This window comes from Carettochelys insculpta, chromosome 4 (assembly GCF_033958435.1).
Source record: "Carettochelys insculpta isolate YL-2023 chromosome 4, ASM3395843v1, whole genome shotgun sequence".
In the NCBI taxonomy this organism is placed as follows: domain Eukaryota; kingdom Metazoa; phylum Chordata; order Testudines; family Carettochelyidae; genus Carettochelys; species Carettochelys insculpta.
In genome coordinates, this window is record NC_134140.1 from 121,918,309 (window position 1) to 121,931,071 (window position 12,763).

General features: G+C 42.3%; 1 protein-coding gene across 5 annotated transcripts in view; it reads left to right on the forward strand.

Annotated features, from left to right (window-relative positions):
- The window catches only part of KLHL8 (kelch like family member 8), a 39,513-nt gene that overhangs the window by 4,342 nt on the left and 22,408 nt on the right, over nt 1-12,763 (forward strand). Inside the window, exons 1-3 of one of the 5 annotated variants that reach the window (XM_074993646.1) lie at nt 770-908; nt 8,037-8,176; nt 11,299-11,610. In XM_074993646.1, the coding sequence (XP_074849747.1) occupies nt 11,410-11,610 (201 nt within the window). In that variant the 5' untranslated portion in view covers nt 770-908; nt 8,037-8,176; nt 11,299-11,409. Of the gene's footprint in view, nt 1-769; nt 909-8,036; nt 8,177-10,643; nt 11,200-11,298; nt 11,611-12,763 lie in introns of those variants that run through there. The other 4 variants (XM_074993644.1, XM_074993645.1, XM_074993648.1 and 1 more) reach the window with 4 other exon arrangements.

Genomic DNA, 12,763 nt, shown 5'->3' on the forward strand with positions numbered 1-12,763 from the left:
AGATTTGGGCTTATTTAGCTTGCAGAAGAGAAGACTGAGGGGTGAGTTAATAACAGCCTTCGGCTTCCTGAAGGGGAACTAAAGAGGATGGAGAGAAACTGTTCTCTATGGTGACAGACAGCAGAACAAGGAGCAATGGTCTGAAGTTACAGAAGGAAAGGGATAGGTTGGGTATTAGGAAAAATATTTCACTAGGAGAGTGGTGAAGCGCTGAAATGTGTTACCTAGAAAGGTGATGGAATCTCCATCCCTAGAGGTTTCTAAGTCCAGGCTTGACAAAGTCCTGGTTGGGATGACTTAGTTGGGGTTGATCCTGCTTGAAGCAGGGGCTGGACTTGATCTCCTGTGGTGCCTTCCAGCCTTAGGAGTCTATGAATTGGCTCTGCGCTCTTCAAAACCAAAAGGAGCTGAAAGGAAAAAAGTAAATCCTAATGAGAAAAGGAAGCCAGGATGAATGCCTGCAGAAAGGTAAAGTGGCTATGCTGGGAACGCCTGTGAGTGGATCCAGCACCCTTGCTGCTTTGCAGTGTACTATAGTCTCTGATCCGGTCCCCTTTAAGAAGCCCGGGGTCTCTGTTGCAGACTAAGCTGTTCAGAGCAAGCCTGGCTCCGGGAAGCTTTGGGGATTGCTGGCTGCTGTCACACCCTCTGCCCCTTTTCCCTCCCCATCCCCAAAGGCAGGGGAGGAGCATGTAGCCTGCGGAACCGGAAACTAATCACAAAAGTGCTGCTTTGCAAAGGCTCCGCAGAAGAGAGCAATGGCCTTGGACAGACATCTTAGGAAGAGGGAGGCGAGTTTTCCAGGCAAAACACCCACCTGGCTCTGAATTTATTAACACAGCGGCTGATGGAAGGGGAGGGAAACAGCAGCACGCGTCTCCTCCAGCAGTTGATCCAAGGGATATTTGGTTAGTTTTTCTCTCCTTTACCAAGTACACTTCCTTATTTCCTTCCCAAACTCCCCGCTCCTTACTTTACAGGTTGGAAGATGTGAAAGAGACATGGGCAAGGCACAAGGTAAAGCGGGGAAAGGAGGGTTTTTTTTTCTCAGACTTATTTTCTCCAAAACAAGCGGGGAGGTGGGGAGGAGCTTATGTTGGGGGGGTGGGTCTGATTTAAGGCTCAGAGGTGCTGGCTTCGCATGCTGTCAGAGTCACCTGGAAGTGATGCAGCCGTGGGTGGCAGGAGAGGCTGGTTGTGTTGCACCCTACTTTGTGCACCCCTGCTCCATTACGGTCATGCCCTCAGTCCTTCTGCAGAGTCCTAGTAAATAGATTACAGCTGCAACTCCTAACAGCGAGAAAGGTTCTGAGGTTGGGTGAGAGTTGTCTGAAGAGGTTTATGGTAGAACGAGTTTTTCAGACATGTATTTGTAGCTTGTAGGCCAGGTAGGATAAAGAAGTAGATTCCTTCTAATGCCTTCACAACTGTGCACAGAATTATAAAAACAGCTTGTGGAAAAACGAGTTTGTGTCTGCCCATGCTTTCCGCCATAGGTACAGATTTGCTTTTGCTTCCTTTCCTACTTTTTTTTTTTTTTTTCCTGCTAGCAGCTGTCCAAGAACCAAGATATTTGCTTGGTTGCAGGCTGTTTTGTCTGCATCATCTGAGTTTCACTGTATAGCAAGATTAAATTTCCTTAGGTTGTGCCAAATATATGGAGACATTTTTCTTTTAAATTATTACTAGCTGTAATGCACAAAACAGTATTTCACAAATTCTCTTATACACATCAGATTCCTTAATATTGTATCCTATCTTATGTTCATGTCTTCATTTATATTCTGCAAGAAGGTAAAGCAATTTTCTTCTGTATATTAATCAACTAAATATTTTCAAAAATAATTCAGTTGTTTATTTTTTGTTTAGATGTATGGATCTCTCTGTATAAGTCCATCTACAAAATGGAGCTGGAGCTAGTAGAATGACATTTTCTTTCCAAATCAGTTCACTTATTTCAGGCCCAGTATCAAGCAAAAATAATTTTTGACATAAAGGAAACTTGAGATGTATAGGTTGCATAGATCACTTGCTCTGTCCTCCTTCATACTCCCTGTCAGCAAAGTGTTGGGGAATCAGAGGAACCTGCACACACACCCCCATCCGCAGTCAGATGTGACTTTCAAACAACATATAGAAAAGAAGGGCTTGTTAGTCAACAGGAATATTTTGTAGAACAGAAAACAGGGGGTGTTGGTGCAATCTATCTTTGGGAGAGGGATGCCCAGAGCTAGGGGCCTCGGTCTCTTCCTACACCCCAAGCCAACCCAGACTGCCCCACTCCAAGCAGCCAGGGTCACAGCTCCCTACCTAGGCTCCTCCTCAAGTCTTTGTCCTGCTTTCTGGGCAAAAGGTGTCACTTGGTTGAACCTCCAGACGGGTTCAGGTAAGGAGCAGCATCAGCCATTGTGTATGTGTGGGTATTCTCAGGCTGAACAGTGAGAAGCTGCTTCTTCGTTGCAGTCTGTAATATATGTCTGCATTTCCCTCCTCTTCTTAATTCTCCCAGGGCATGTCCGCATTACAAACTAAAGGCAACTCCTGTTAGGTTGACTTACAGCTGCCCCAATAATTGTTGCAGTCATTCATGCCCACACTACCCTCCTGTCATTGCTGTGTGTCCTCACCAGGAATGGTTCCAACAACTTAAGAGTGACAGTGTGGTGGGAGGTAGAAGGGGGTTTGAGGGCCTGTTTCTCAGGTCTTCACAGTCCCTTCCAGGAGCTCAGGCGTGGGGTGGTTGTCAGTTTCACAGCTCATGTTGGTACTGCACAGGGACGCTGTTGCCATAAATACTCGGACATAAGCCCTGTCTCTCTCCTGGAAGTGGAGATACAGTATGATCTCTGTTATGTGGATCTTTACTATCTGGAATTGCTACTTAACCAAAACATTTAATGAATGGCTGTATGAATTTTTTTTCTTTACTAACTGGAAGAAATATGAAAATTATCTGGAATGCATTTCCAGTTGTAGTGTTTAGTGTATAAAGGCTAGTTTATGGGGTGATATATGGCATGTTTAACAAGCAGCAAGAGAGAATGTCATGTATAGTTTTTATAGAGGTCAGAGTACAGTGATAAAAAGAATCTGTATATCTGGGATTGGCCATTGATGCTGTGTGCGTAAAAGCAGATTAAAGTTACTGGTATGTGTAGTTAATATTTAAGCATCTCAGGTGTCCGGCTTCATGTTACAAAAGTTTCTCAGAGACACTTTTACGTTTGTGATAACCATTTAATTTTTTTTGTTTGATTTATCTTGTTCATCCTGCAATTATGGCATCCACTAGTATACAAAACCACAGGACTAAAACAAAAGCGAATTGTTTTAAGTGTCAGAACACATGGTGACTTCAGAAGCAAAGGGGTAGCAGCAGTAAAGTACAGTATAAGTTTCCATACACATGTTCATTGTAAGTGGAAAATTTAGTGTTCTGTGATTTGTTGAAATTGCCAACTACAAGTAACCTGAACATTTCTGACCAATAGGTACATTGCTGTTAACCAGAAAATTTGATTAACCGGAATCTCCCATTCCCTGATATATTTTTCAGGATAACAGAGTTTACAGTATTTTGGTGTAGTAGGATATTTACCTGGGGGAAGCAAGGTTGTAATGTATACACTGACACGCTACGGTTGAGTAAGCTGCCTATGTTAACTTATCTCTGTAGTGTAGACCAGAGTTTATCCATCCCAGAGTCCCAGTCTCTCTCCATCCGTTAGTTCAGCAAACAATCCAAGCCATGTCTCCTTTTATTTTCATGTTTTCTTGGTAGATGGAGGGACAATAGTGGAATAGTTTATAATTTAGTTAATGCTATTGTTAATATTTATATGACAGAAACTATGGTGGGAATGTGTTCCTTCGTTTCCTGAGCATAATTATTTTGTCAGGGTGATTAATTTAAAGCTTGAATTTGACTGAAGTGGTTTGACAAGAATGGCTAATTCGATACCTGCTGAATGCTGACTTTGAGGTATCTTTATTCTCTGAATTGGTGCAATCCTAAACATAGGATTATTTTGTTTGCTGGTTTCTCTTGTAGGATGCATAACTTCTAAGGCTGTGTACAGTAGGAGGAGGCATAATGTGGCCCTCAGGCCACATCTGGCCTGACACCATCACGCAGCCCAGCTCCCAGCCAGCCATTTCCCCACTCCATGCTCAAAGCGGCTAGCTGCTGGGGCCATGTGCATCTCTGTGCTGTGTGTACCCCTTGGGAGGAAGGGGTCTCGGTGTGCTACCCCTGCATCCAGCACAATCGTGTAGCTCACGTTGGTTGGATGCCAGACAATGGGAGCTGCCTGGGCCATGCTTGCGGCTCAGGCAGTATGCAGAGGGGTGCCCCCCTCCCAGAGATGCACGTGCTCTGAGCAGCTGACCATTTTGAGCAGTGTGGGGCAGGGAGGGGAATGACAGGAGATGGCAGGCATGGAGACTGCCTGAGGGTCCCGCTGGGCTGCTGGTGGGGAGCTCCCTAGGGTAAGTGCTGCCCAGCCAGAACCTGCACCAAGTACTCCACCTCCTACCCCCTGCAACCCAACCCCCTGCCCTAGGTCACAACCCAAATCCTCTGCATCCACTCTGCACCCCTGCCCCAGGTTACAACCCCCTCCCATGCCCTCTCCTACAACTTCTTCCTGGCCAGAATCCTGTCATGCACCCATATCCTCTCCAGACCCTGTACCCAAATCTGCTGCCCCAAGTCACAGCCCCCTCCTCCCTGTGTCCCAACCCAAATCCTCTGAACCCCATCCTGCACTCTTGACCTTGGTCATAACTCTCTCTCAGACCCTTGTCCTCAACCCAACCTCCATCCCAAACCCAACACCTCCTCCATTAATATCCTAGAAGAGAGCGGCCCTTGATCACTTACAAATTATCAGAGCGGCCCTCCATTTAAAAATATTGCCCACCTCTGTTGTATAGAATTGAGTATGGAGAACAGGCAAGGTGGTGCACCTGAGGAGATCTGGCACATTATCCTGAATGTAATTACAAACCTGATGTCACAAGGAAATGTGACAGTTTCTTTTGTAGAAGAATGTTAGTGGGACAGAGCAACTTGCCTTGTCTTCGTCAGTTTTTAATTGAAGTTTCCATGTATTCCAGTTTCCCAGCTCCTGTGAGTGGCTGGGAGTTGGGAGCCAAGCACCGCGTCCCCACTACTCACAGGAGCAGGGAAACTGACAAGGGCTGCTACACTGGTCAGTTTCTGTGTTCCTATCCCTGGCGGCAGCCTCCCTGCTCCTGTCAGGGGGCAATACTCAGGTGGCTACCCCTGACAGGAGTGGTTTCACAGCTCCTGTCAGGGATGGCAAGAGTCAGGCTGCTGCCCCTACAGGAGCGGTTTCACAGCTCCTGTTTGGGCTTTGGGGGTGGAGGGGGCAGCCTGACTCTCAGCAGCTGCTGCTGCTGCTGACAGGAGCCAGGAAGCTGACCAGCACAACAGCTCTCAGCTGGCCACTGCTCACAGGAGACAGGAAACTGACCAGCCCTGCTGCACTGGTCAGTTTCCCCACTCTTGTCAGTGGCAGCAGTTGAGAGTTAGGCTTCCGACCCTGACAGGAGCTGCTGTGCTGGTCAGTATCCTGGCCTCCCCTGAGTTATGCGAAATTTGTCTTGCATGGGGTTGTGCAAGAACGCAACCTCTGTGTATATCAGGGGTCTGCTGTGCCTAGTGTCCATACTGGAATGCTTGATGTGTATTATGTTGACTTGGTTACTTTTAAAATGAATGGGGTGCTTTTCATTTTGTAAAATGTTTTGCAACTCCTATTATATGTTGTTTTGCATGGTGGTGTATAATGCACAGTGCAGCCTGCCAGCGTGAGCATTAGAGGTCACTTGCATATTAAATGAGATGTGGAAACCGGTACTGTAGTGTCTCGAGCTTTGTGAGGGTTGCATTCCCCACACACCCTCGTATAACTTGAATTTCACAGAAGTCGGGGAGGGGCATCTTTTTTTCCCTGGCAGAATGCACATACGGAAGCCAGGGAAGCAGCAGGAGCACCTGGAGCTCTTTTTGAAAAGTGAGTTCTGGGGTGGGGCAGTTGGGGAGGGTTAAGCCTGGGGTGGGTTGGGGGGCAGGAGGGTGGAGGTGAGCCAGGGTCACATGGCCCTGTTGGGGGTGAGTTGAGCTGGAGCTGCACAGGGCTCGGGGGCTGAGCCAGGGCTGGGGGAGTGGAATTTTGAGTTGTGCTTGAATCACATTAATGTGAGCTAAGTGCAACTTGAAATTGTGCATTTTGAGGGATTACTGTATATTAATTACATTATTCTGTAAAGTTAAATTTTATTATTACTACTTACAGCCTATGACTATGAGGCACTATGCACCAGAGACTAATTTTGTCTGTCAAGATTGTATACACTTTTTTAGATTGATACATTTATAGCCATCATTGTACTTTAAACTTCAAAATCAAGCAGAGTAATCATTTTGAAGTATAAAAACTATACTGATTTAAATAGGCAAGCCCTTTTAAGTCTTTTAAATATTACATATCTAGAATTTTGTTAAAACTGACTTCTCTGCAATACACTATTTGCAAATCCTCAGTGTTTATTTTGTAATCAAACTGTTAAAATCAGGAAATATTAGGTTAAGGTTAGAATCTTAAGTCTGCTTCTCTGTGGTCTTATGAGGTCTTACAATCTAGTTTATGTATTTTTGATGCACTGTATCGTAATTATTTTTTCCCAAGCACATGTAGCATTTTGTAATACTTTTTTCTTCTTGTTTAATTATGTTAATTGTTCTGTTGATCCAGCATCTCCCTAGTGACGCTTTAAGTGTAACCCTTGCACTTTAGGTTTCTTTTCCTGTAGACAATTTCTAAAATTTCTTGTCTTGTGGGGAAAAAATTAAAATAGAAAATACAATTGAAGCCCAAGTTCTATCTCAAACAGATGAAACTTTATAAGTAGCAAAAGACATGCAGTTCTCTGGTACCTGGATCTCTTTTAATGGTAACTTAATAGAGTGTGTTTGTAGCATGTAATTTAACCTAGTATATAAGTAGAATTTCTTTAAAAGCAAATTAGCAAGAACAAAACCAGGGCTTCTGTAATTAGAAGGTAAGTGGGCTTTGTTACATTTGGCTGAGATATTTTTCTAGGGGACAGGTAGAATCTGTAGGGAAATAACTGCTCACTTGGATAACTTAATCAATTGGATCAGTTTAGATATCCACCCTTGACTGAATGTGATAGAGCACATCATGTCACAGAATCATTAAGGATGGATTTTGCTAGCATGGCTATGAAAGACCATTTACAAGCCATTGTGTATCTTACAAAGACTTCTGGGAGTTGGTGGGTGAAGAGCTCCAATTCAATTAAAATAAATTAATAGCCTGTGGTGTAGTTTTATCTTCTACTGAGTGCTTGTATAAGGTAGAGAATATTGGCATCCCAAAGTAATATGTAGTAATGATATCAAAACAAAAAAGCAGTCAAGTAGCACTTTAAAGACTAACAAAATAATCTTTCGGTGAGCTTTCATGGGACAGACCCACTTCTTCAGACCATAGCCATACCAGAACAGACTCAATATTTAAGGCACAGAGAACCAAAAATAGTAATTAAGGTTTTGCATACTTGGCTTAATCTAATTCTTGACTCCCCCCACCCCCCCCCTTCTGCGCTTCTAGTCTCTGATTTGCTCACCTTGATAATTTTTTTTCTGATTTGTCAACCTTGAGCTCTAAGATCCTGATAATGCTAATAGTCTACATTCACAACCTTTTAATATTTGTTTCTCTGCCTGCAAAGAAATGTGCACCTGCCCAAAACAATAGCCATGCTTCACTTTTACAGGTAGTATTTGCAATGTCAGTATTAACAATGGCAAGGTTTCTTGGGAAGATTTAGGTAAAGTGGGGTTTATTGAAGCTCTGTATCAAAAATGAACTTTTCTGAGCTGACGGAATTATTCTCAATAATATATCGAGAAACTGCCATAACAAGGCCATTTTTAAGAATAACACCTGATGAATCCTTATTTCAACTTCTTCTGCACACAGGTGGGAAATTATAGGATGCATCACTTGTTTGCAAAAGTCTCAGCCACTTGCAATGTGCCAGAATTATCAGCTACTCTCTAACAAGATTTCAAAAACTTCACCTTTCCTGTGACAGCTGCAATGCAGTTTGATTGGAACAGGTACACACACCTCATTTGGGTTCTCCCCGTGGCTGGAGTGCTTGTGTCTGCACTCACTCTCCCTGGTGAGGAGTATCAGAGGGGTAGCCGAGTTAGTCTGTTTCTTCAAATGATACTACTTGGCTACCCCTCTGATATTTGTCACTGTGCAAGGCATTTAGCTGTATTGAGTGGGAATCCATCAACCTCATGAAAAAACTTGCACAGATACAGACAGACATCATCTTTGTCTCCAAATGCAAACAGATGGACATCATACCAAAAGGACTGAAGGTGGAAAAAACCCACCGAAATCAACATACGACACAGATTATGGTGAAAGATTGTGCCACGCACTCACTAAAAAAGTGGGGAACCACCTGATCAGCATCCTGTACTGCAAACAGGAAAACATCAAAAAAGAGCTCTCAAATCTGGAGACTCGCATAAAAAACCAACCTTCCACACAAACCTCCACATGGCTGGACTTTACTAAAACAAGACAGGAGATTTACAATGCGCATTTCCCTTTTCTACAGAAGAAAAAGGACTACTTATAGTGGCAAATGGGAAGGTGCCTAGAGCACTGGCTAGATACCTGTAGATGTGTTTTATTTTATTCTGTTCTCAGTTTAAAAAACTGAGTAGACACATTTGTGTCAAAGGCTCAAAGTAAGCCTAAAAGGAATGTTTACATATTGTGACAGAGGGCTAGATTAGAAGGTGAGAAGGACAGCTCTAAAAAGCTGAAACTGTGCTGGCTAATTAGGGGATGGTTACTCCAGGCCAGCCAAGAGCAGCTGATGGGGAGTTTTCATGGGTGGAATGGGAGTAGCTGGAGATGGGGCTGCTGTGAATCAATTAGGGCTGGCTGATCTCACTTCAGGCTGCCAAGGGGCGGGGGCTTTTTAAACCAAAAAATAAAAAAGATTTCCAGGAGTGGGAGAGGAGGTTAGAGTGAGGAGGAGAGAATTACAATGGAGAAGGGAAGAATCAGAAAAGCTGATAACAGTGCCAGAGTTGCTAGAAACAGCAGGAAGCTTGAGCTCCGAGGAGTGTTTAGAGCTCCCTTCCCACAGGTAGCCTGAGTCCAGCTGTTGGATGGGAAGGACTGTTTACCCAGACCAGGCAAAGCAGGACATGCCTGCCACAATGCCCTTCTAGCTGAAGGACAGAAACATAAACCCGAGCAAGGGCAAGTGGGTCCTGCTGCAGTACCTAAATTAGCTGCATAGTTGTTAATCGAACAGGGGTCTTGGGGGGCCCAGGGGTGAGGGAGAAAATAATAGTGCAAATTTTATGCAGATTGATAACTTTAGTGCTTCTAATTTTTCATCTTTATAGATTTTTCTCTCATGTTTTAGCAATTTCGTACCCATATCAACAAATTTACATGTTCCATGTTAACATGGAAAATTTTCTTGCCATTCCTGGCATAAAGAACGTTATGCACTTTGCTATTTCTATTGCATATTCATACTGTGTCCCTACAGGGTGGATTGTTTTAAATTATCAAGAAAAAATTTACTTACATTGTTTCTCAGCAGTGAAGCAAAGGAACATTGGACACCCTCTGAAGATGCCTTTCCCTCAGTTCACAGTACATCTCTGCCATGCGCACATAATGATGTGCAATGATAGCATATGCTGTCCTTTGTACACTTTCTTACTGTGGGTTGCATGTAGTACTTTCCCTGACTTGTAGCAAAAAACATGGATTAAACTCCTTTTCCCCTGTCCCACCAATATGCTCTAACTTCTAAGTGAAGAGCATTTATATAAATCTGGATCATCTTGCTAGAACCTATTAATGTATTTCTAAGCTAACTGCGAGGCTGCAGTAAAGTGGCAGCTAGTAATGAGAGACTATACCCCTAACAATAATATTCTTTCTCTTTCCTTTAAACAACAGTGAAATTGACATACCTTTCTTCTTCCCTTTCTGTGCAGTGCCTTAAGCCTGTTGGAGGGAAGGTGTACTCTTAACACATGAAGGGCTTGTTTACACATAAGTGCCACTGTAATGCTTTAGCAAAGTCGCTACCTTAGTGTGGTGAGGGGAAGTTCTCCCACTGGGGTAGGTAATCAGCCTCCCTGAGAGGCAGCAGCTAGGTCATTGGAAAAAATGGCTGTCAACAATGTGAGGTCTCCTCTGGGGTTTAGATCAGTTTAACATAGTGGATTTTTTTTACAACCCTATGCAAGATAGATTTATCAGCATAATTTCATAGACTAGGCCTTAATGTTTCCTAGCAGACATAACAAGAATTTTCAGTAATATTTTCATAACATTTAATGATTGAGAGACCTGCCCCAGGTCCTTTCTGAAAATATAACTTAGGAACATAAGTCATGTAGATGCTTTCACAAATTTTAACCCTCACCGTTTTCATTAGTTTGGGGCCTAAAATTACTTTTTTTTTTTTTTTTTTAAAGTCAGTTATGTTCACATAAATACTTAAGAATTGCATAGAAATTCAAAATAATAAAAAGACACATTCCTTCCCTGTACCTCGAACAATTTTATTTTTGGGATTCTTGCTGAGAAGTATTGACATCAATACCTAAAATTTCTTTAGTTTTTAGAGATGTACATAAACAAGGTTTCACTGTGGGGCTGAATAAAAAGGCAGTCATCCTTGATAAAGCAGGCACAAAGTTTAATACAACATCTTCATTTTAATGCCTCAAAGGTCAAGAAAAATGAATTTTGTTGGCTGAGGTTGTTAGATAAGAGCACTAAAACATGGTTTCTTTCATTTGGTTTTTTTCTATTTCTCAAATACTTTGAAATTGCTGTTCTGTTTATTTATGGAAGAAATGTTAAATACAGAATGTCCTTGATATTTTCATGACTTTAATTTTTGCCTAGACATTAAAAAAAAAAAGGCGCATACACCACACTTTTGGATTGATTTGATGTAGTAAGATATTTCAGTTTTCCATAGGAGAAACAATTCGTCTTTGAAAGATAGTATCTGCACAGGATTCTGACTTGTGGCCCAGTGCTTCCTGTTTGATATCTTCAAAGGAGCAGATTATTAGTAAGAACTTTAAAAGCAAAAATTGGATGTTAGACATGATGTATATTTGGAACATGCTATTAAAAGAATGTCTAATCAGTTTGTTTTAATCGTTGCCAGTAGAAAGATGGTGATTCTTCTTGACTGTGGGTGTTTGGTCTGAGTTCCAGTGAAGCTTGATTTTTTTGAGAAGTGTTTGAATATTCATGCTGTGAAAGAAGAAAACATCCAATGGCTACAGAATCAGGGCTCCCAGAGCCAGCAAAACACTATCAAGTAAAAGGGAAAAGGCGGCAGCAGCAGCAAGAAAAATCTCTGTCCAGTGACGGTGAAGAAGTTTTTGTATTTGAAGCAAATGAAGCTTGGAAGGATTTCCATAGCTCTCTTCTTCACTTCTATGAAGATGGGCAACTCTGTGATGTTACATTGAAGGTAACAGATAAAAGGATTTACTCTCTTCTCCCCCTGCCCCCACTCACATCTGTTATGTTAATGGTTTGTGAAGCATGTTCTAAAATGTGCTGCAGTGTTAATCATCTCTTGCAAATTATTACAGTCCCCTGATCTAGGAGTATTGCTAAAGGCTGTTAGTGATTCTGTGAACACTACTGGCATCTCAGGAATTTCAGACTGAAGTGCTACAATTTATATACAAAATATTTTAAAATACAGGGATCAATCTCAGGGTATCCAGTTAATGCCTTCTTGACTTTCACTGTAGTGCCCTTCCTCTTCATCTCCCATCCATGCCTGTTCAACATTTCCAGACTGCTACCACAGAAATCAATGTTTGATGCTCTTCAGACACATTTCCTTCATTTGTTTACCCTCATCTCTGCATCACATTTAAATCCTTGAATGAGATTTTTATGCTGGTCTTTCCCAAATCCTTAATTAATAACCTCTTTATTCCAAGAATCCTAATATTCCTATTTCCACTGATAAGGAACAAATAAATGACCGGGGAGGGAAGTGTCAATTTACTACACAGGAGTTATGCAACATTACAAGCTTTTGTTGCATTGTCCATATTCTTCATGTGACAATTATCTGTAGTGTAAATTCTTTGTGATTACATAGAACTAAAACAGCATGGTAGATTAAAAGAGATGGGGAGCGAGAGAGGAGGCATAATTCCACACTCAAAATAAGAGACAATTCCTTAGTGAGAAGCTCAGCCCCTCAGCAACACTCACTTTTCTATTAGAATGGTGTTCCTGGACCCTGAGTCAGACACCACTTTTTCCATAAGCCTCTCCCTACTGGATATCTGATAGATTTGAAACTCCATCATCGTATCCACTTAACTGATGAAACAGAGTAAGATAAATGTCATCCCCATCCAGAGCCTTATTTGAAGAGGTGCAGTGGAACAACATTTCTAGTACAAGTTGAATCTACTTTAGCAACATCAGTGGTCCAGCATGATTTTAGCTAGCTGAATGTCCACTTACTAGTGGTGTGGCCAAATTGCCTGTGGTTCCATAAAGTTTGCAGTTTCCAGTCCTGGCTATCAAGTGTTCTGTGCTGTTACTTAGCTATAATTTTACCCCTGTGATGTCTTGTAAGATCCCAGTAAACAGTG